At 37.0% G+C, this 24,493-nt stretch overlaps 2 protein-coding genes across 5 annotated transcripts; one reads left to right on the top strand and one right to left on the bottom strand.

The window, feature by feature from the left end:
• Positions 1-116: 116 nt before the first annotated feature.
• On the top strand, positions 117-11,001 carry lrrc66 (leucine rich repeat containing 66). Of its 2 annotated transcripts, none has more exons than XM_026291191.1 (5): positions 117-628; positions 973-1,404; positions 3,117-3,286; positions 3,618-3,862; positions 4,031-11,001. In XM_026291191.1, the coding sequence occupies exons 4-5, from the start codon at positions 3,676-3,678 to the stop codon at positions 10,681-10,683; spliced, it is 6,840 nt and encodes a 2,279-aa protein (XP_026146976.1). In that variant the 5' UTR covers positions 117-628; positions 973-1,404; positions 3,117-3,286; positions 3,618-3,675; the 3' UTR covers positions 10,684-11,001. The 2 variants fall into 2 exon arrangements, with proteins under 2 accessions (XP_026146976.1, XP_026146975.1); XM_026291190.1 differs by having other exon boundaries at positions 3,520-3,862.
• Positions 11,002-11,958: 957 nt separating this feature from the next.
• Positions 11,959-23,217, bottom strand: dcun1d4 (DCN1, defective in cullin neddylation 1, domain containing 4 (S. cerevisiae)). Of its 3 annotated transcripts, none has more exons than XM_026291187.1 (11): positions 23,109-23,217; positions 20,577-20,647; positions 19,365-19,404; positions 18,962-19,049; positions 18,069-18,157; positions 17,200-17,270; positions 17,010-17,101; positions 16,800-16,908; positions 15,537-15,641; positions 14,335-14,437; positions 11,959-14,233 (listed from the first exon to the last, which is right to left on the bottom strand). In XM_026291187.1, the coding sequence occupies exons 1-11, from the start codon at positions 23,200-23,202 to the stop codon at positions 14,178-14,180; spliced, it is 918 nt and encodes a 305-aa protein (XP_026146972.1). In that variant the 5' UTR covers positions 23,203-23,217; the 3' UTR covers positions 11,959-14,177. The 3 variants fall into 3 exon arrangements, with proteins under 3 accessions (XP_026146972.1, XP_026146973.1, XP_026146974.1); XM_026291188.1 differs by having other exon boundaries at positions 19,371-19,404; XM_026291189.1 differs by lacking the exon at positions 19,365-19,404 and having other exon boundaries at positions 23,109-23,160.
• Positions 23,218-24,493: the final 1,276 nt, after the last annotated feature.

Raw genomic sequence — 24,493 nt, 5'->3', positions numbered from 1 at the left:
TGAAACCATCTGATTATCTGTGGTTTTAGATCTTTTCAACATTGTCAGAAGGGAAGTCACAAAAAAAAAAATGCTTTCATATTGCAGTGTTTTTGTTAATAAATGCAAATGCGGTTTTGATTGAAAAAAAACTGTGTATTGTGATTGTTGGGACTTGGGACTGTTAGATGCATTCATCTCAACAATAACAAATACAGCTGCTAACTATATCATGTGACAACTGAGTTAAGATATTCAATTATTTGTCAATTATTAATTTTGGTCAATAATCTAGTGGCAATTCACTAATGTATCTGCATAGATATGTGAAAACTTATTCTTATGTATTGAACATTAAATAGGATTTTTATTTATAAATTGTATTTTCATTTGACTTTTTTACATTCTTAAAATGCTTGGGAGGGAGCAAACCTAAGTAAGACATTAACTCGGGCAAGTGAGTGATTGTAGAAAGATTGTTCTTTATGTGTGTGTCTCTGGTGCCATAATGTTATTCAGACTTTGATCTTAGGGAAGTTGGAGATAAAGTCAAAGAATTTCTCAGTTGGTCTCAGTGTTTTGTTGGTAATTATCCAGAGTTACAGACAGATCATCGCCTGAGCCGAGTGGAGAACTGCTACCCTAAAAGGTTAGTTTTAAACAAATCTACTATGTATTTTTCATACAGTCTATCTGAGAGTTGTATAAAAGTTTTATATTAATTTTCCCTTAAGCTTAGGCAAGTAAAGGATTAGTGTTTAATGATTTAGACTCTTTAACCGTATATGTATGTGTACATATGATTGATTTTGTGATGCAGTATTGTATTTCACAAGGGAGAGAATTTCTTTGCTTTCATCCTAACAGCTTAGTAAAAATAAAAAAGCATGTATTTTCTATCTATATAGCACCATAGTAATGTGAGTATGCCATGTTCTGTAAGGATTACTTTTTCACTTCTCCAATCTGTTATTTGTTGCTTATATCATTCAGGGCTGACTATAATGTCAGCGTACATCTCAGTGCTTGGTGTGGCAGTGTTGCTCCTCCACCTTTGGGGGACACATTCTTTCCCCACCTCTGCCTGTCCTGTTCCCTGCCTGTGCCAGCGCGGTCCACTCCTGAACTGCTCTTCTTTGGGTCTGACTGAGATTCCCAGACACATCCCAGCAAATGTGGTTTCCTTGAACATATCCAATAATGCCCTGCGTTCTCTGGCTCCTCTCAGCTTTGGTCATTTAAAACTGAAGGGACTTCTGCAGCTTTGGGTGGGAAGTAATGCTCTGGAGAGCCTGTCTCTGATTTTGAAGAAGGACCGGGCAGGCACTAGGACCCTGTCAAGTGGAGAACAAGAATGCATGTCCTGGGCACCTGACCTTCAGTTGCTGTCTGCTGAAAGAAACCATCTAAAACATCTACCAAAGGGTATGTGCCACATGAGTATGTGATACACACTTTACTTTACCTTACAACAGTAGTTATTTATTCAACATGCTTGATGAAGAAAAAAAACAGTATCTCTGCCCTTCCTTTGACCTGAAAAGCATATTAAACAGAAAACAGATAGATAGATAGATAGAATAGATAGATAGATAGAAACTAGGTGTTTACTAAAAACAATTAAATTAGCTTAAAATAGACTCATATTAAACTAATTTTATTATGTACAATCTGTAAAATTCATAAAACCCACACACATTCTCCACCCTGTGGTAAATGACTGTGGTAAGTGGACCTTTGATCTGTTGGAATTGCGCACTCTTGATCTGTTAAATTCCATTTTAACCAGTCACAGGATCCTCCCTCAGCACGAGGGGAAAAGAAATCACCTGTGATCCTAGTCACAAGGGTTGGGCGCTGGCATTCCTGTGCTTCATAACGGGCTGTAAAAGGGTAATAATGGTCTAAACACATTCCAGAGAATGAACTTCATTATGGCCTTGTATTTTGACCATCCTTCACATAAATGCGTACATTGAGTCCTAATGTGTCCAAAGGTGTCTCACAATGCAGGATGGCTATTTAAGGTTTCGTTCACAACTCTATTTGATTTTGAATATTATCCGTTGTAGGGTACATCTTAAATTTTATTTCCAGTGCTATTCTAATGGGATGGCTAATTCTTTCATTTTATTTCTGAAATCCTGTTCGAGGATGTGATTACTAGAAAGTTGATAGTCAATTTTGGCAGGGTTTAATGTTTCTATGTCAGCCTGTTTGAAATCCAAAGGGACTTGTTGTCAAAGGCCAAGAATCGGATTTTAAATTATGCTCTTAGCTTTAGCAGATCCCGATCCGGCCAGGCTGTAAGCACTGAATTAGATGTTGGCGCCTCAATGTTTTTCAGGTCTTTGTGATTCAGGGCACAGCCTCAGTGTTTCTCTCTGATAAACCCCTGTCCAACACACCCTCGTTTCAGATCAGCAGTCAACATGGTTCTTAAAATAGGCAAGAGACTTCTCCATCTCTTCTCTGAAAGAACATTTGCAAGCCTTCCTCTCTAAATCAACTCAATTTTGTTCCTTTGTGCACAAGAACCTTTTTGATATCCTGGTTTGCATACCTTTTCATTATTTTAAGCACCGTAGTTTGCATTTAAATATTAAGACAAAAAATATTAGCCTCTTATATGCAAGTATTATTTGTTAATAATGAGAATACCATTACCAACATCTTGAGAGTAAAGTCCTGAACTTATTCAAGCAGAGTTGCTGCAAGAACCTCCCTGATTTGAAGTAGCAGTGATCCACACAGTGCACTTTTATGCTAGGTTTTGTTACAGCCACAGATATTGACACAAACAGGTGCTTGTGTTTTATGGGGTCAAGTCAAGCTTTTAACAGGTAGAGCTCAGATTTAAATCTGGGCGCAGCCAAACACTTCTATCGACGATCTATGACATCTATGATCCATGTGTTTTTCTCTTTTTAATGCATTATATTGCTTTGGATTTGAACTATTACAACAAACAACTGCAAAATGTTTGACGTTGCTATTTAATGATAAATAATGCAACGCCTGTTAGTGACTAAACGAACGCATTGATATTTAACTAGAAACTAGTTTATCATTGCATGGCTGTTAATCATTGCATTAAGTTTACCTTTTGATATTCTGAATATACATATTGCTTTCAGGGTTGGGCTGCATGAAGTCTCTGCAGATTCTTCAGCTGTCTTACAACCAGATATCTAAGATAGGCCTTGCTGACCTGGACAACTGCATTAATTTGAAAGAGTTACATCTCCAGCATAACAGCATCATAAGCATTCAACCACAAGCTTTTATAGACCTAAAACAGCTGCAGGTAACATCTTCTAACTATTCAACTTATTTGAGTTTCATTTTAATACCTGCCACTTGATATCGTAACCTTATCCTAAGGGGAAATCATTTTAAGAGCAATTTTACATGTTTGTGAGTGTACTCTCCCTAGTGGCATGTCTTTTGACAGACTCTGTAGTTATTGCATAAATGAACGTAACTAACTCAGCATGCATTAAAATGTGGAAAACATTTTCACTGACTAATTCCATCCAGGTCCTTGATCTGAGCTATAACCTGCTGGTCACCATTCCTGTTCCTGCTTACCAGTCCCTGCGAAACCTGAATGCCTTGGTCAATGTCTCCTTCAACAGATGGAGGTGTGACTGCAATTTGCAGACCTTGAGAAAATGGATTAGCTTTGATACTGAAATGGGTGATGCTTCCTGGCAAGTTATATGTGCCTCTCCACCACATCATGCTGGAAAAGATCTGCTTCACCTGAAGGATTCGGAGCTTACTTGTCCAACACATGAATCCAGTACATCTGGTCACTATCGTAACATGATTGTGGATGAGGGGATGCAAATATCAATTCCTTGCATCAATGACAGCCAAGGTATTTCTGCTTACTTGTCTGTATCTTGACTATAAAATCACAGTCCAATTTACTGAAACAAGACATTATTAAAAATGTTCAAGTCATGTAACTCCTAAAATCCACATGTAGACAATGTAAATGCTAATGCACATTTAATGATGAAATGTCCTGTTATTTTTATTCTAGATATCATGCTGGTTCACTGGTGGACTCCACATGGCCAAGTCACAGATAACCAACCAAATCTTCTAATTAAGGACATTACAGAGCAGCATGCAGGACTTTATGTATGCCTTTCAGGTCTCCAAGGGGAGCACATATCAGTATTTGATCTATATGTCAATAAAAAAGGCAGTGGCTCAAGACCACGTAGGGAAGCAGCAATCATCATGGACCAGGAAGAAAATAAAAACACAGCAAGGAATGATCCTGTTGTACGGCAAACAAGGGACCAGTCAGAGTTTGTCCTTGCCGTCTGCCTCTCTGTCATCATTACATTTATTGTAGCCTTTATCCTTGGTGTTCTTTTGAGACCACTCTTAGACAAATTATGGAGGAGAATACGATCCAAGAGACAATCGACACCACCACCACCAACAACCACCACCTCCACTGGGCCCCAGCCGTATGTGAATGAAGGGTACTGTGATGTAGAAGACCAAGAACAAGAATTAAGAGTAGGTTCAAGAGTTACATTTAGTGAAGTCACAGAAGTGGAAAATCAAGTGCCTTACTATATTACAGTAGAGAATGATGAAGCAGATGGATCCTCTGAGAGCAACACAGAAGTTGAGACTCTTTATGAGACCATTGAAAAAAATAAATCCTCAATAACTGATGGGAAACAGCAGGGCCTTGAGATGGAGGTTCACAGAGGAAGAGCAGACAGCAGTAGTAGCTCACTACAGGAAGAGAATGCTTTAATCATAAATGGTAAGAAGCTGCCACCCTGCTCAACCGAAGACATGGAATTTGAGCCAATTCCAGATGCAGATGATATTACTCAGTTAAAGAGAAAGGGTAGCTCTTCAACATCATCTCAGTCAAGTCATGAAGGTAACTTCTCAAAACAAACTGAACAAAGTGTTGACCCTGTCACTATACCGGCAAACAAAAACACAATAGGTAGAATTCCAGGATTTAGTACAGAGCCGTTTTCAGAATGGTCAAACAGACTGACTGAACAGAATGTTGATAATTTGGACCCAGAGTTGTGGAATGACAGTGGAGAAAGCTTTTCTTTCACTGACTGCTCTGAAAGGTCAAGTATCCGTGATCTCTCCAGCTCTGCTGTAGGACACCCACTGAAGAATGATGACATGTGGAGGCAAAGTAAAGCAGAATCACCTTCAGAAAAAACGAATCTTGATTCAGAGGTTCTTGATTTCGACAAACCTTTTGGTAAAGAAGTTCTTGTTGATGATTTAAAGCAGCTGGAGCTCTTTGACATAGTAAGCTCCTCTAATTCCAGTGAAAGTGGTGAAAGTGTAGGTGGACAAAACAATTATGTTGTAAACCCAGAGTTAATGGATGAATCAGACACAGAGAACTATGCAAACTTGGTCACTTTAAAAAAATTTGAAGATGTCACCTTAAATAAAAGAATGCCTAGTGCTGGCATTCTTATAAGACAAGAGACAATCACTCTAGAGCCATCAGACATACGTTTGACACTTACTCATGGAGACAGCGTTGATGAGAGTATGCATATTTATGACTCCCCAAGAAAGAGTAAAGTTGACAAGTGTGGGATATGTGTAGATGTGGGTCTTGATACAGTGCCAAAGGTTAAAAGGTATGTTGAATTTAAACCATTCAAACCTAATTTTGGACCACCATCTCTACCATCATTTTCTCATACCTCAACAAAGAAGAACAACACCTTATCAGATATTGAAGTGAAATCTGAAGCTAACACTGATGTATTCTCTGGAGACAACAAATGCTTAACACACATAGAGGTATCTCCTGATAGAATTCAAAAAGTGAAGCGATACATTCACTTCAAACACCCTGAACCTCATTCCCCAATTCTGTCATCATCACCTTCCTTCACCAAAAAAGGTGATATGCTGGAAGCAAAAAGTTATAGCTCATCCTCAGATGACGATGATGCTGAACTGACAACTAAAGGCAACAATTTAGATGTATCTTCTGATGGAGTTTCAAAAGTGAAAAGATACATTTTATTTAAACAGATTGAATCTTCTTCCCCAGCTCTCTCCGTATCCAAACCTAAAATTGAGACCACAACTGAGCAAGCAATAAAATCTTTGCAACCAAGCACCACACCTACAAGTCAAGATACAAGTCAAAATGTGAATAAACACATTTATATTAATCAGCACAAACAGCATTCCTCATCTCTGCCATCATCACCTACTTCTACCAAGAAAGGATTATCAGGAAAAAAGTCTAAAAGCAAAAAACAAGATCAATCATACTATGGAAGTTATGATAGTCTGCCACTATACCATGTCCATCCTGCCTATAGGTCAAGTATAAACAGACTCAATAGAGGCTATGATACTGACAGATCGTCTTCCAGTGAAGAAGATGATACATTTTTGGAATACCCAACAAAATTAGAGATTACACCTGGGATAAACAGAGGAGTCACTACACTAGATAAGAAAACAGACAAAGTCCTTAACATTGACTTTGATAACTCCTCCAGCAGCACAGATGTATTTGACAAGAAAAGGTCTAAAGGTCTAATGAGATTAAGAGAAATAAGTGCACGACTGTTTAACAAACATGAACATGAACCAGATGAGGGGAATCTTCAATCACATGTTCAAACTAAGTCAAAAACTAAGGTGACCACTAATGAAGATAATCTCTTTGGAAAAGGTTTATCCCTTGATCATTTACCAAAAGTGAAGAGATACCTTCAGTTTTCACACTCCGATTCCTATCCTCAAGTCCAATTACCATCTCCTCCACCAACCACTGGGGTAGCCATACCTGAATTTTTAGCACCAACTCCAGGAGAGTCAAGGAGATCTAGTTTCTCCTCTGAGGATGATGTCAAACAAACCACTAAAGATAAACATTTTGCTGGACAACTTGATGCATCTTATGACACTCTTCCAAAAGTAAAAAGATATATTCAATTCTCAAACGCCGAACCTTGTTCAACAACACTGACCTTGAACAAAGAAAGTATATCACCGGAACTAGTGGCACAACCCGAATCAAGGAGATCAAGTACGTCATCTGATGATGATATCAAACTTACAACCAATGAAGATAGTTTCTTTAGAAAGATAGGTGTATCTCTCGATACAGTGCCAAATGTTAAAAGATACATTCAATTCAATCAGCCAAAACCTTTCTCTCCAACTCTAACATCTTCACCTATTTCAACCAAGAGGCCTGAGGCTGTAGTGGAGACAGGTTCCAGCACATCTGTCAAGTTGGATGACAAATCTGATGCTACAGAAAACAATTTCTGGGGGCAAATAAACATTGATGCAGTGTCAAAGGTTAAACGATATGTTCAATTTACACAGTCCAAACATCATTTTCCAACTCAGCCGTCAGTATCATCCTCTACAAAAGTCACAACTGATATGGCAGTGAAACCTGAAGCTACAATTGACAGATCCTCTGGAGAAAAGGGATATTTAATGCAAACAGAGTTATCTCCTGAAAATATTCAAAAAGTGAAAAGATACATTCACTTCAAGCAGTCTGAACCTCATTCCCCAACTCTGCCATCCCCACCTTCCTTAACTATGAAAGATGGTATACAGGAAACAAGGAGATATAGCTCATCATCAGATGATGATCAACTGACAACCAATGAAGACAATTTCTTCAGGAAAATAGATGTATCTTTTGATGGAGTATCTAAAGTAAAAAGATTCATCACATTTAAAGAGTCTAAACCCTCTTCCCCAACACTATCAATATCCAGTCCTACTGCCACAACTGAGGCAGTAAAGTCTATGGCCACTAGCACCTCTAAAGATGATGTCAGATCTCAGAATGAAGGTGATCATTTCTTTGGTAAAACAGATGTATCTTTCGATGGTATTTCTCTTGATAGAGTACCACAAGTAAAGAGATATATTCAATTTAAACAGCCTGTATCTCATCTGCCAGTAGAATCACCCACCACTTCAGATACACTGCAAGTCACAACTGAGGTGAAAACCAAATCTGAGGCAAAGAGATCGAGTACTTCTTCTGAGGATGATGTCAAACAAACAGTCGATGTCTCTGGAAAAACAGAAGCATCTCTTGATGGAGTGCCAAGAGTTAAAAGATACATTAAATTCACACATCCTGAATTTCAGTCTCCAGCTCAGACAACAACTGGTCTCTCATCTGAAAGAGTCAATGCAACTATTGTAGCAAAAGAAACAAGGAGATGGAGCACTTCATCTGAGGAAGATGTTATACCGACTAATAAAAAAGAGAATGTCGCTGAAGAAACGAGCGAATATCTTGCCAAAATCCCAAAAGTAAAGAGGTACATTACGTTCACACAATCTCAGCCATACTCCTCAAATCTGTCACAATTTCGTCCTTTAACCATGGGAAAATCCACAGAGGTGACGAAAAATGAACTCAAACAACCAGCCACTAGGGAGAGCACTTCATCTGAGGATGCTGTTCAGGAAGACAATAGCTCTGGTAAAAAAGGAGTGTCTCTTAATGTAGTACCAAGAGTTAAGAGATACATTCAATTCACACATCCTGAAAGTCAATCCCCTGCTCAGTCAACATCTGCTGTCTCAGCTCAAACACTTGGAACATTGGGGGCAGTTCAAGACACAAGGAGACCAAGCACTTCATCTGAGGAAGATGTCACACTAAGTGCTAAGGAAGATAATGTCTTTAGACATACTGGAGCATCTCTTGACAAATTTCCAAAGGTTAAGAGATATATTCAATTCACAAAGCCTGAAAGTGAACCTCTTGTTCAGACAACTGCTCTCTCAGCTAACAGACTTGGAATATCTGGGGTTGTTCAAGAAACAATGAAATCAGTTACTTCATCTAATGATGATGTTCAGCTGTCTACTCTTAATGATGATGTGTTTAAACAAAGAGGTGAATCTTTTGACAAAATCCCAAAAGTGAGGAGGTACATTAAATTCACACAATCTGAACCTTCCCAGGTTCTTGCACCATCTCCTCTTCCAAGCACTGAGAAGTCTGTAAAGGTGATAGAAACAGGATTTAGTACTCTAGTATCTCCTAATGAGAATTTTAAGGAAGATAGTGTTGTTGGGCAAACAGAAGCACATCTTAATCAAATACCAAGAATTAAGAGATACATTCAATTCACTCATCAGTCCCCTACGCAGTCAACAACTTCTCTATCAGCTGAAAGAGTTGGAATATCTGAAGTCATTTTAGAAACTCGAAGATCAATAACTTCATCTGAGGATGATGTCACCTCTAAAGAAGACTATTTTGGTGGACATACTGGAGCACCTCTTGATAAAATACCAAAAGTTAAGCGATACATTCATTTCACACATCCTGAAAGTCAATCTCCAGCTCAGACAACAACTTCTCTCTCAGCTGAAAGAGTCAATGTATCTGTGGTAGCCAAAGAAACAAGGATACCAAGCTCTTCGTCTGAAGATGATGATAAACCATCTACTAATGATGGCAATGTCATTGGAGAAACAGGTGAATTTCTTGACAAAATCCCTAAAGTAAAGAGGTACATTGAATTCACACAAAATGAACCTTATTCCTCTGCAAAGTCAAAACTTCCATCTTCAAGTGTTGCTAAATCCATAAAGGTGACAGCAACAGAATTAAAGGGATCCAGCACTTCATTTGAAGATTATGTACAATCATCTGCTAATGCAAAAAAAACAGCATCATTGACAGAGATCACTTCATCTGAAAATCTTGACAGAGTACAGAGAGTTAAGAGATACATTCAATTCAAACCTATTGAAAGTAAATATCCTGCTCGGGCATCAACTGCTGTCTTAGCTGAAAGAGTTGGAATATCAGGGGTAGCTCAAGAAACAAAGATATTGAGCACTTCAGCTGTTAAACCATCTGGTAATATCATTGGTAAAAATTTCTTTCAAGAAACTGGTGTATCTCTTGATAAAATCCCAAAGGTAAAGAGGTACATTGCATTCACAAAGAGTGAACCATCCTTTTCAACCAAATTAATGAAAAGAGCTTTAACACCTGCAACAAATACAGACTTTGAAACCACATGGTCCAGTTTATCATCTCAGGTGTCACCTCCTGCCTCAGTGAAAAAAGGTTCTGCATTAATAATAAAGACCCAATCAGAATCATGGGCCTCTGAATTTACTTCAAAGGACAATATGAAAGGAGAGCTTATAGACAGTTCAGTAGAACAGACTGGCCTGAAGTCAAAGGTAAAGTATTCAAGTTCCTCATCCAGTGACGAACACTCTGTGGGACATGATGTTGTGGATGTGGCTGTACCAGTACCACAAAATGAGCCACCAGCAGTTCCACAGACATCGCCACCTCCCTTAGAACCAGAGGAGGCCAGAGAGTACCTCAGAGAGAATTCTGAAGTCCGTCAAAGACAAGAACGCAGAAGATTACAGCAGCAAAGGAAAAGGGAAATGGATGAGTTCAACATTGCATCCCTATCCTCCATTCAACAAGGCGACCAGCAGGATACATCACCAGCAGATTATGGCGAAGTGCCACCATTCCAAACAGAACATATTTATAGCAATGTTTCTACAAGGAACACATCAACTTCTAGACATGCAGAAGGAGCTGAAGCCCCAGTTTTACGGGGCCTTAAAACTAAAAGCACATCAACACTTAATTCCAAGTCAACTCCAAAGTATAGGGAATATTTAATTTAAGTAGGAGTTCATTTTGATTTACCAGACAATGTTGTATGATTTTGTGCTGATGCTTTCAAAATCACAGCTTTTGAGGATGGTGATTTGCTTTTTACGAAGTATTGTAAATACTGTATTATAATCATGAACATAACCTAAACTTCAGTATTTCACATGTTACTTAAGAATGTGTATTGTCTAAGAATATAAACTCTGTATTGATTTTATCAGTCATGATGTGCAGTACAAAAAAAGAAATCCAGAGGCTATTAACTGCACTCAATGACAACACATTATATCCATTAATGAGGCTATAAACTTTCTTCCAATGCTGTTGAATCAGTGTTTCTTAGTCCCTTTTATTAAATCTCAATGGTTTTAGGGGTGTAACGATTAATCGCGAGCCAGTTGAAACTCGATTCAAATATGTGACGATTTTAATCGGTTGAATGCTACAAATCGTGATTTAATTAGGGGTAGGAGTATATATGAATGTATGTCTGGGGGGAAATTACTGTCTTTAGAAAAGTTTAGATGGTATTTTTTTCATTTCATCTTGCCTCTGTATAATGCATATTAAAGTTCATAAGTGCAGGGCTGCTTTGTTTACAGTGATAACCAAGGAAACGCTTAAACGCCACCTGCTGGCAGAGAGTGAATCTGCGTCACGTTCAGTCCGTCCACAGTTTCTGTTTCATGCAGATATTTTTATGTATAATTTCACAAAACTAAGGTCAAATCATTCTGTTTGCTTCGAGATTTGAAATTATACAATCTAATTTAGACTGAAAACTACTCATGTTGCATGAATGCAGCATCTTTGTTTGGATCATGTTTAAAATGCAGAGGTTGCTTCTCTTGTTAATTGGAAAGAGCACAGACAAAGTCTTATTTTGTTTATATTAAGAGACTTTTTTATTTTGTTATTTACATTTAAATTCTATATTAATTTTGTCATATAGCAGACACTTTTATCCAAAGCAACCTACAAATGAGAACAATAGAAGCAATCAAACCAACAAAACAGCAATAATATGCAAGTGGTATACTAGTGTTATAATTCAGTTCCACAAAAAAAAGTGCAACATTTTGTCCAAGCAATAATAATTGGAAACATTTAACTTATAATTTGTCTTGAATCTCATTTTGTTAAAAAACATCATGGATCAAATCAAACCGAATTGTGACTTGAGTGAATAGTTACATCTCTACTAGTTTTCCTGCAAACAGGCGGAAAGTCTCAGCATGACTTCAGAATAATTGTTAGTCCAAGGCTTCCATCCCTTTATCTAAAACAAATAAAAATGACTCCACATTTCGTTAATAAACCCCTTTATATATACTGAATGTAGAGAGGTTACAGTGAAAACAAACACATATATACACACACATCCATACATATGTACAGTCAGAAGAGAATGCTCGGCCCTCTGCATTACATACTCCCCAACAAAAGCAACAGCCATAATACAGGGAACTTGTCTATCTGTTGAAATAATTAATTTTAAAACAAGTATTTCCCTCCGGCACAAACAGGTGCAGATGAATGGGATTATAACAAGTGTCTGTAGACATTTTTCAAATGGATTCTGGCCAGCATGCACAGCATACATAGACTGTTGGCTTCTTAGATGCTGGTTGAATACATGATAATTTATTGTGAGCAACCTTCATCTTTCAGAAAAAAAGTAGTGGGAAAAAATCCTAAAACAGAACAAAAATGTCCTGTAAGCAGAAAACTTTTTTTTTACCCTAAGTAAACTTTAATAAAGTTAATGTTTTTGTCTGTCTCTGTATGACATAAACATAAAATGAATATGTTTACATGAAACTGCAGATACTGTATACTGAAATGCTGCAGTCAATTATGCACATGGTAGTTTAGCACTTGATGGAGAAGGCAATGCAGAGAAGAACATCTCAACAGATGAGGTTACAAGTGTGTTTAAGCTCTAAATACCATCACACAATCATGTTTTTCATAAAGCGTTAAGACTGCATGACCGCGGATACCCAAATTAAGCACAAAAAAGTCCACTTCTACAAATACCTATACAAAAAAAATAAAACAAGAGCAAAAAAAGTACAAAAAGAAAAAACCTCATTCATTCACGAAGACGGCTCTAATTGCAGAATGCATGCATGCATTTTTTTTTTCTTGTTCAAATGACAAGTTAGCTTCACGCCACAGCCATAGACAAAACTCAATAGTTTTACAAACATAACTAGAACGTTAAATAGTTGCTAGGCATTGGTCACTATGGGTTAAGGTGATCATACTTGACCACAAAATCTGTGGAAGAGGAAGTGGCCAAAGAAGTGTCAGTGTTTAGGGCAGGATACCTGTTTATATATTTTTGTGGCAATTCATCACAGAAATCAAAAGTGCACTTTAACAGCTTTCTCTCATCGTCTCTGCCTCAGATCCACATCCTGTAATTTTAACCGTGACATGCACAGTAAAGTTACATTGCTTAAGAATGAAATATAGTGAATGCATCCCATAGTCACTTTAACCTGCTTACACTCCTCTACAAGATGGCCATATCTTGCCATTGCAGTGTGAATACACAATGGTCATGCGAGCCAGGAAAAAGATACCGGGCTCCACGCTCATGATAAGTTTAACTCGCTGTTCTTCATGTTGTGAACAGTAAAGCTGTTCTTGTTGATTTCATAATCAATATCAAGAATGTAAGTGGTGAAATAGATAATGATACAACACCACTGGAAGTACTTAGAGCAGAATGTCTATGACACTCTTGCATGTGGTGCAGTTTATTAAATGGCATCCAAGTGCAGTGAGACTGGTAAAAATAAAACTTATGGCAAAGGTTGCGGTGTATCTATGGTAACATGCTCTGACTGTCATCATCCTCCAACATAAAAACCGTAGTAAACAGTGTTTGGACCACCATCATCAGCAGAGCGACACGGTAAGCTATTTCCATTGTGAACCTTAGCATTAAGTCACTGACCTTCAGTAAAAAGCCATGCAAGTTCTTCTTTTTCCTTTCCTTACAGGCCTAAATTACCTAAACTTCAGACAGTATGGGAGTTTTTACCTACCCTGCCTTGTGGAGAATCCAAATTCATCCTCCTTAGAAGATCCTATATGAAACATTCACAGCTATATGAAACATCACAGTGGGGTGGGAAGGCGGCACCAAGACTGGCCGTGTGCTTACCCACAATGCATTGTGGGTTATGGGGGACATAAGGTGGAGTCGGTGAGGTGCTGTTTCTCCAACACACAACCACCAGTGACCCTCCTATGGCCCCGGCTTAAAGGGCGACATACAAACATGTGCATTGATAATTACATTCTACATGAACACTCAAGCCCTCAGCGCCAGGGGCCACCATCAGTCTGTCCCAAACACTTCAGTTTTGATTTGTACTTTGTTTTCTAGATGTTTGTATCAAAGCCGTTTCTGTCGTCATTGTCATGGTGATTGTTGGCGATTAGTTGGTCTATCTAGTTGGTGATGGTGGTAGGCATGGGAAAGCTGTCGCTACGACATCTCTCGGTCTTTATACCACTCCACAAACTCGTCCAAAAGCACTGGCCCTGAGGAAAGAGGGAAAAATGAGTCGAAAAACAAATCTGATGTACTTCCAGCTGCATTGTACAAAAGAATGATGGATGTCTAAATTTGTGCTTGTACTCACAGGCCCCGTCCTCATCATAGTTACTGAGATCAAGGTTGATAGTCCTACTGAATTCTAGAACATTGCACCATTGATCTTTATTTATAACCTTATACTTCGATTGCTGTGGAAAAAAGGGGAAAATTTGTCAAATTTCACAGACTTAATATTTAAGACAATATGTGCTGATGCGCATATGTCTGTATAAACAGCCAGTCAAATATCCGTACTCACTTAATGAACCGAACATGGTCTTAAACCTTTTGATTTAAAGATTTATGGTGAATTAGATTTTTCAAACAAACACAAAATTGTGGCTTCACGTTTAAGTTTTATTTTTTTAAAGGAATAGTTCAACCAAAAATGAAAATGTTGTCATCGTTTACTCACACTCATGTCATTCCAAACCTCTATGAGCTTCTTTCTTATGTTAAACATAGAATATATTCTGAAGAATACTGGTAATCAAACCCCACTGACTTTCACAGGGTTTCTTTCCCTGCTATGGAAGTCAATGGGAACCAACAATTGTTTGGTTCTTCACATTTCTACAAAATAACTTTTTTAATAAGAAACTTGAACCAACATGACAGTGAATAAATTATGACAAAATGTTCATTTTTGGCTGAACTAGCCTGTTCCTTTTAAGGATGAGTAGGAAACAAAAAAGCAGGCAATAGAAAGATCAGTATACAAGTGTAGTGAACTTTCTCTCAGTACTGTTTCAAAAGCATCGCATGATGTATTAAGTTGTATGACCATCAAATATATGCTCAAATATTTTTTAAATTAGTTTTTCCATTGTTATTTTTTATGACTTCATTAAGGGGGATAATAAGGGATTCATTAAGTGAAATGTCAACATTTACAGAGCCTTGAATTGTTCTAAAACTTTCTTGGTTTTTGATAAAAGTGTTTGTTGTTGTCGTTTTTTTTTTATTTTTTTTATTGTGTATACAATGAAAGTCATTGGTAACCAAAACTGTTCGGTTGCCAACACTTTTTCAATATACCTTCTACAATACAGTTTTGGAACGACATCTGGTTAGGTAGATGACGGAATGTTAATTTTTGATTCAACTTTCCCTTTAATAATAATAATAATAATAATAATAATAATAATAATGAGTAGAAATAATGGTTATGAAGGTGTGTCCAAACATTTGACACATCATGTAAAATAATTGAAGTGACTGATAGACTGTAAAGATTAAAGTATTTACTTCTAGAAACTGGTTAAACACTGGAAACAATGGCCAGGTCTTGCCAAGCAGAAGTCCCAGCATGCACTTGGCAGTATTCAAGTCTAAACTCCTCTGATCCTTCTCCTACAAAGGGGTGGAAGCATATTAAAGTTTAAAGAGTTTGAATACAAGTTCACACATCACAATAAAAAATACTTAGTTGGCAATTATGGTGGTGGCTGAGGTAACAATCTGTAAATTACCCATTATTGCCAAGGTACTTAAAACCAGGTTGCTTGGCTTTGGAATTCAGTGTACTGTGTACTCTCCATACTCTGAACTTGAACATATATGACCCTGGACCACAAAACCTGTCATAAGGGTATTTTTTCTTGAAATGGAGATTTATCAACTGAAAGTTGAATAAATAAGCTTTCCTTGTATGTATGGTTTGTTATGATTGGACAATATGTGGTCGAGATACAACTATTTGAATATCTGCATAAAAAATTAGGTTTTTATACATGTACAAAATATCTTCATGGAACCTTTTTCTTTACATAATATCAAAATGATTTTTGGCATAAGAGAAAATACAATACAATGTTTTTTGTTTTTTTTGGCTATTGCTAAAATATACCCCAGTGACTTAAGACTGGTTTTGAGGTCCAGGGTCACGTATGATATTACAACCACCTGAGCAGACATTATTATGGTCCCTGCACCTTGAATAGCAAAAATAGATATTAATGTCTTTAAAATCACTCTAACTGCCATAATATGTAACTAGTGCACAACAAAGGATTAAATGCTCTATTCAAAATGAGTCCAGACATGAACAATTCTGTTTCATCTAGACAAGATGAATGTCATGTTATCCATACAAGGTTGCCACGAGCTGTTTATTTGTACTCCTCCACTTTATTGGCCCTATCGAATGGCTCCCGTAAGAGTTTTACTCAGTCTGCAAAGATCCAGTTGCTTTACAATTCATACCAAGGGAGTGAAAAAAATTCAACTATCTGAACAAGAGATACTTCTGCTGAGCAGACAAAGAGCTAAAACAACCCAAAATAGCACCATTTCTCAGCAGTCTCAAGCCCTTGTCTGCTGTAACTGAAGGACTGTGATGTGCCAAGCATACACGCAGGGAAGAAAAAAAACACAAAAAGGTTCCAGATGCACAGCTACTGGCAAAATTAAATATAGTGTTGACATATTACAAGAAGGCCAGAACTTCTAAAGTGAACAGTGATCAATGTTTATCAATCTGTCCTAATGCATATACACAGTCACGCTTACCCTGGCAAAGTCGAAGGCATATCGGTAAATGAGCTTGAAACTGGTGGCATCATTGAGGACAGACCTCAGGTAGTCTAGAGAGTTCCTGAGTTTTTCAGTAGAGTCACATCTGCGTATGACAGAAGAAGAGGAAAAGTGAAGGTTGGGATGAGAAAAAGTGTAGTAGCGTGGTAGTAAATGCATTTTAGTTCCATGTTTTGCCAAACATACTGCAATGAGCCCATTCCCTTGAGCCACTCCTGTAAAGTGAAGTAACCCATACTCTGGGCATCAAGCTTCCAGGCCAATACCAGCATCACTACCTGCGTACAAACATGCATTCAAATGTAAAACTAATGACAAGATTTTTTAAAAGTAAAGTAAACTATGAAATCATATAAGATCCGTTTAGTTTTCTTACGTTCTCTGGCTCCACTCCAATGTCTTCACAGAATTTCTCCATCCCCTCCGGTCCAACAACGTCATCGCACCCTATTTAAACATTCAGACACAATTTACTATTTTATACAGTGGTGTTTAGACAATTAAGCCACAATTAAAACCACATAAGTGTCTTTGCACAAGCACAATTCAATCAAAACATTTTATAAGTTTGTTAACTTAGCGATAGGTATGCCGTTTAAAATAAAAACAAAAAGTCTTGGACACTTTAGTTGTCTAACCTCTGTGGAACATGTTTATATGTAAATGTGCCAGGGTACTCTGAACTTAATAGGAACTATATATATATATATATATATATATATATATATATATATATATATATATATATATATATATATAAAAAATTGTGAATATATATAAGTAATTGAAAAACTGAAGTTCGTTCTAAGAAAAGCTTCTTTTTTTTTTTGCAGATGCCACTTGGTTTAATATTTCTTAATCTTTATATTTGGCATTTTGCATGCAATAAAATTCAGACATTTTTAAGTGTGACTGCAAGGGTTAGGATGCTTTAGAAGATGGAAGAATTTTTTATTCTCGGGTGAACTAAGCCTTTAAGTTTCCAAATACATGTTATTATATACTTATATTTTATTTTCATCTTCACTTCATTTGGAAAGTGTCTGAAGCCACAAGGATGGAATTCTGAATCCAAAAAAGCCTACATTTAGCTGACATTATTCACGGCCTTCTAGACAAAATCAAGTCAAATTATATAAACTTTTCAATACCTTACTAATAAAATCAAAGATATATATATATATTTGCAATAGTTCATAGCATTATGACAAACTCAAAATGACTACAAATGGGATGCCCACATACCTGCGTATTCGTAGAACCATTCTAGGCATCTCTTGCTAGAAAAAGCTTCGGCTTCCTGGATTTGCAATGTCTCCTGTTTTCTGTAAACACTAAAATGAATAGACAAGGACTGAGCAAGGCTATTTAAATACACATTAATACACACTTGTATACACATTAAAGCACGGACATGCTTCATCTGATACAAACAAGTAGAGACACATGAGGGCAGAAATCCACCCACACAAAGAGATCTGATGGTACAATTAACAGTTATGATCATTTCAACTTTATTTTGACATTATTCTAAAATAACAACATTCAGTTCCTTCTGTGCATGAATACAGGATTTCTTAATTGACATATTTTAACTGAAAACTAGTTTAGTTGTTAATCAAGAAGTTAGATGGATAAGCGTGTCTGCTTGAGTGAATTGTTGCCATCTGGTCGACGCTACAGAGCACTGAGCACCAAAACGACCAGACACAGGAACAGTTTCTTCCCCCAAGCAATCCATCTAATGAACAATGATAATGACTGTGGAACACACTACACTATTTATATTTATATACACATACACTTATTTATCTAACGCACATACTTAGTGTACACTTAAATTTTGCACATACTATGCCTGTACATACATAACTGCTTTTTGTAATACACCTGCCTACAGTTGAAAATGTGTATATTGTCATTCCTTACCTACTTATTTGCATTTTTTATTCTTTTATTATGCGTTTTTTTTCTGTCACTGTCATTCTGTTGCACTGCGGAGCTTCTGTCACGAAAACAAATTCCTCGTATGTGTAAACATAACTGGCAATAAAGATCATTCTGATTCTGATTCTGATTAAAGGAAAGTCAACGGACAGATGGATGGATGAATGGAAAGGTGACTGTTTTGGGCATACTTATCCTGCCGGCTCTTCTTAGCAGACAGGTCATCTCCAGCAGTGGGTCTCCTCTTTTTCCTGGGGGGCATGGCTCTGGAGCAGCAGGCTGGAAAAGACAGATAAGCACGACACAAAGATGATGAGTATTTTTTGTGTCCCCTTTTGATTCATTCCGTCCCTCAAACAAATTATATGTCCTCATTTAATTTGCTTAAGATGGCCTGCATGTTTTCAGGACTGTTTAATAAATGGAAAGTTCAAAAGAACAATTTATTTGATAATATATTGATATTATTTGAAATCTTTTGCACATTATAAATTACTTTGCTGTTATTTATGATCAATTTAATCTATTCCTGCTGAATAAAAGCATTAAAACCTTACTGACTCCAAATTTTGTATATACTTTTTTTTTCACTACCTGTACCTTGAGTCTCTGGGCTGACGTCTTCAGTCAGGTTCTATGGTGAAAAAGAAACGCCCACAATCACTCTTTCTCTCTCTTACTCAAAAAACATTCTGCAGCATATTAGCATCTCACCATAAAAAAAAAAAAAGAAAGCAAGCATGTATATGTGTGTGATGTAGGTGGATGATTGTCTTATTTCTTGTAACCTTTACAGGTGCTGCCTGTGCTCTTCTCGGAGAGGAGAGTTCTGGAAATAAGCTAATGTAGAGTACAATTCTGTGTGAATCAGGCTTATGAGGGTAGTTATTTAACTAAATGACTTGATCATAGGCTAATTTGTAGTTTGTAAAAATGCTGTTGAGTGTCCTAACCTCACATATAGCCAAACACTGCTATCCCAAGATGTTAATCTACCATGACAAGCAACACTGACCAGTCCAGCATTGTCAGCTTTTGCATTCATCTCAATAAAAGAACCACAACTGTCCTATAACCAGGGAATAAAGGTTTATGGCCTGATCTAATAATATTCACATACACAATATCAGCTGTCATCCCATTTGCAAAATTCTGCATGCAATTATACATCCCTCGCCTGTTTGTTTAGGGGTTTTTTTGTCGGAAAAAATTTGACATCATGATTATGCTACTGTACCAAATACGGTGTACCAAAGATATGTCTAAAATAGCTGCATGAACAATCTATTGTAATTCTAAGGTTTTCTCTTTTAAAAGTCATGTTTGAAGAAAATTATTTTCCATTGGTCTTAGTACACAATGTAACTACAGAAGAGTCAAGTTTTAAATAGGAAAAATATGGAAACTCTTTGGTCATTTTTGAGTGAGATGCTAACGGTCTAATAAGATTCGATGATCTATGCTAAGCTAAGCTAAAAGTGCTTCAGCCGGACCCTAAGTTCAGCTGAATAGACCAAAAATTTAAAAACTAGACTGTTTAACTCTAGGGGAGTATTTTCAAAATAAAATGGAGGTTTCCTTAAAGCAAGAATGTTTTGAATAAAACTGATTTATTTTAGGTTGGTTTATTGGCCTACCTGCCAGAATCACACTGAAAAAAAAATCAATCATCTAGTGATGAACTATATGAAACAAATCCCACCTTTATATATGCTCTTGGTTTAAATTATTTAAAGACATGAATGTTAAATCTGCCCAAAAAAGCTGATGAGTATTTAAGTGCATGCAAACTTAGGCCATATTTACCAGCCTGTGCAGGGTGTGGTAGATCTTGTGGATACTGGCCAGTGTGGACAAATGAGAGTTCAGCTGGAAATCTGTGAGGGATATATAAAAATAAACATCTGGTACTCCTGGCAATTATGTGCAAGCATCTGGGCTATACATGGGTTTCTGTGTGTTGCTTGTTGTGGTGTGTATATATGTTCACACAGCGTCTTCATTTTATACGTTGAAATTATTGAGGAAATGAGAAAGCATCTGCTCCAGTCAGCATGTAAAATGACAGGGAAATATGAGAGGCCATGTGAGATTCTGAAGTGTTTCTAATATGCCAATGCATACAGTATGCATTTAACTGCTCTATGTGTCTTCATTATGAATATAGCCAGCTACAAACACTGACACTGTTATCCATAATCTTTACATTGTCAAGTATGGTTTCATTAAGAAAGTAAATGCCAGTGTGGAGGCCATATTTCTCTAGCACGTTAATATCAGGTCCTAGTGAATTTATATATATATAAAAAAAGATTTGGGATTAAATATATTTAAGATTAAATATGCACAATTACGCAGAGCCAAGCACAGATTGAACCAGGCTTACAAGGATATACTTTACACCAGTTGGACAAAGGGTACACAGCAATACTCCATAAGCTTGTAGTTGTAACCTAACACTTCAGAAGACGCATCAATTCATTGAATGCGATCATGAGATGAAATCTAATTGTTTTTGAAGAAAGTGAGTAATGCCAATTCCCTGTTGGTCTTCAATTTACCTTAAGATCCAGTTTTTCATTCAGGGTATTTCATTCAAGAAGATATAGCCTAGATATCAAAAATGATATTCAAATATGAATAGATGTGCATTGTGAAAGGTTAATGGGATCCTTTTAAAGTTCCACTGAATTGTCCTCATGCAGTGCAATGGAACGAAAAGTCATATTCTAAAGCATAAAGAAGCACTATTTTGAAGTGCATGGATCTTATTTTCATTTGTTATAATGAAATTAATAACATGGTGAAGGTGGATTAGACACAAATGTGTATTGTAATCCCTTCTATACTGTAAATACTTGCTGCTGATTATATTTGATGTCAATTTTATTTCATTAACTTTGCTTGTTTTGAGTTTTGCTTTCAAATAATATGAATAATAAAGTATTTGAAATTTATTAGCCTATTTTTTGATTAAGTCGAAATGGAATAACCTAATAAAATGCAACGTTCACAGAATAAAACAATGTGCTGGCGCCTGAAAACTAGGTTAACATTATGAATTTTTAGAAAAAAAATTAGACCGACGTAGCAATGTGAAAAACGACATACGCATATGATTCATTTTGCACACGTTATGAACTTCCACGTTCTCGTTATTCAGATCTAGAAAATTACGTATTGGTGCAGGCCTTACTGTACAAGCGACGTGCGGGTAGACAAGCCCCTGAAACAACATTAAATTCAGAGTTGATGGAAGGTATCCAATTTAAACATAGTTCGGTGTATAATCCAGGACCTTATTAAAGCAAACTCGACGTAAAATAAGACTATTTGTGAACGTGTGACGCAGCTGTCAGGAATGCCATTGGATATGAAATACTCCAAACATGCAAGATACAGTATTACTCGAATTCACACAGACACATTTAAAACATTCAAATCTTTATAATTGACTGCAGTTGAAAATAGGATTTTCTGCCACATAACGTTAATTCACATTTGAGTGTATACACGCACAACTTGCAACGACTTTACAAAGTATCTGGAGAGTATGTGGACTTATGGGGAATGTAGTCTAACTGCAAACAACGCCTGTGTTTGCCAATGAAATGGTTCGGCTGAATAAACCACATTTCCCAGATTTCCTCAAATCATAATTTCAATCGGTACTCTCCCCAACTGATGAATGCGACCCAAATGCTGCAAAAAATATTTTTCGTCTTTGATCAAAGATATTTATTTCACAACGATATGCAGTTGATCTTTCAGAGGGACGTAAGTGATGTCCCAGATCATACTCGACGTGTTTGCAAGCACTAATTTTTTACACAACTGCGTCACAATTTTCACCCTTGTCATTTTTCCGCAGATTTCTCGAAAAAAATAACGACCCGTTTAGCTCTAAAAAGCCGTCTTTCTCTTGCTCTTTGGTTGGTTTGCACTGCTCACTCGAGTTGTGAGGAGATGGATCCCCTTAAGGTTATTTGGGTATTAAAGGTAATTAGTATACAAGTGTATCCTGTAAATACGATCAGATACCTTGCTCGGATTGCTGTATATACTCAAACAAAGAAGGCTAAAATGCAACGTTATTCCTTGCAAGGTAACGTTAGTTGTCGCTTGGAAGCGCCCAAGACATCGGAGTAAAAACACAAAGAGAGCAGCTATGATCTGTATGCTCGGGTAACGGCTACTTTCCTAACAAAATGCGTCAATACAGCGAATCATACATCTTAAAAAGAAGTCACGCCGACTTGTCAGGGTGCAGCAAGTTCGCAATTGTCATCACAGGTTGACAGAACACGAATAGCAGTGAAAATGTACTATTGTACTTACTTGACGCATCTGAGTGCATTTTTATGAAGCACACAACTGTATTTGTGTGAGTCTGCAGACCGGCCAGTGGGCGGGACATGTCAATATTATACATGCCCACAAATGATTTAGATGGACGAAATGTTCAGTCGCCACGCCCACTTGCGTCAATCATTGGTCGAGACGAGTGTCAACTACATTGCGCAAGTAACACTATGTACCTCCCGCCTCTAAACCAACGTGATTGGTTGAAGCGCTTCCATTGTCCCTCCTCTCATCGCACATGATTGGCTGAGAAGTATGTCTACACCCATCAGTTACGATAGTTTCCTCGTGCATAGCAGAAAGCCAGCCCACGATGACATGCTATTGGCTCAGCTGTCAACCAACACAGAGCCCACTTGGGTTAACAAAACAATGGTGAGAGAATACAGTTAAAAACATTACTGAACGAGGTTGCTCTCGGTTGTTCCCTGCGCAAATGTCATCCAGACATTTCTATGAAAAGTTTCAAAAGTAAATGAAAAACATCACAATGAGCAGGAACCCTATAGGAACAACAATTATGTTAGCCATTGTGATTAAAGGGGTTGTCCACACCCAAAGATCATCATCATCTGTTCCAAATGTTGTTTAGAACCAGTATTTATCTTTTCACCATAAAATATGATTTTGCTCCATTCACTTGCACTGTCTTCACTGGCAATATACTATAAAGGCAAATGGTGAATCATCTATTTGTGTATGCTTTTGTGTGTCATCTATTTGTAACATACCCTGTGCTTATGTTATAGTCTTTGATCTACACAATAGCCTACTGAGATTGCTGTTATAATATTTTGGAGCTATGCTTCTCAAGTCAGTTCTTTCTTCAAACCATTATTTATCTATACATTTAGTAGTGTTCAACCGGCATCAGTTCAATCTGTGTGGAACATAATGAAGATGTTAAACATCTGTTTTCTCTGAATAACATTTTTTCATTTTCACCCTTTCATGTAGTTCAAATCAGCTGAGATTCTAATAAGTTGGCATGAAAGTTGAGCGTGAATTTATACACTGCATTTTAGAGTATTCTTTAAAAATCAATTTAATTACTGAGTCACCCTCAGATATCCCAATTATTAGGTGCCTTCATTAACAATATAGCTATTCAGTATATATTTGAATATATCTTTCTTAGTGTAAAGAACATTTTAATAATATGAAGAACTCTTTCCACTAAAGAATCATTTGTGTAGTGTGCAGTTGTTTTCATGGATGTTAAAAGCCATCAGTAGGCCTGTTTTTTAAGCAATCCACAAACCCTCTGACTGTGCATTTCCAGCCTTGTGTTCATTCCTGTCAGAAATTATATCTTGTGCTATCTTGACTAAGGTCTTCAACAAAAAAACTAACAAACTATA

The sequence above is a fragment of the Carassius auratus genome, chromosome 20 (assembly GCF_003368295.1).
Source record: "Carassius auratus strain Wakin chromosome 20, ASM336829v1, whole genome shotgun sequence".
Taxonomy (NCBI): Eukaryota; Metazoa; Chordata; class Actinopteri; order Cypriniformes; family Cyprinidae; genus Carassius; species Carassius auratus.
Note: the sequence above shows the minus strand (reverse complement) of the source record. Positions and strands in the feature narration are given on the sequence as shown.

Excerpts from the sequence above, each read along its gene's own strand:
- lrrc66 (XM_026291190.1), top strand. The coding sequence starts at position 984 with ATGTCAGCGTACATCTCAGTGCTTGGTGTGGCAGTGTTGCTCCTCCAC. Across the intron at positions 1,405-3,116 it reads TCTAAAACATCTACCAAAGG|GGTTGGGCTGCATGAAGTCT; the intron begins GTATGTGCCACA and ends TATTGCTTTCAG. Across the intron at positions 3,287-3,519 it reads TAGACCTAAAACAGCTGCAG|GTCCTTGATCTGAGCTATAA; the intron begins GTAACATCTTCT and ends AATTCCATCCAG.
- dcun1d4 (XM_026291187.1), bottom strand. The coding sequence starts at position 23,202 with ATGTATAATATTGACATGTCCCGCCCACTGGCCGGTCTGCAGACTCAC. Across the intron at positions 19,050-19,364 it reads CCCAGAGACTCAAGGTACAG|CCTGCTGCTCCAGAGCCATG; the intron begins GTAGTGAAAAAA and ends TGTCTTTTCCAG. Across the intron at positions 18,158-18,961 it reads AAGAAGAGCCGGCAGGATAA|TGTTTACAGAAAACAGGAGA; the intron begins GTATGCCCAAAA and ends TATTCATTTTAG.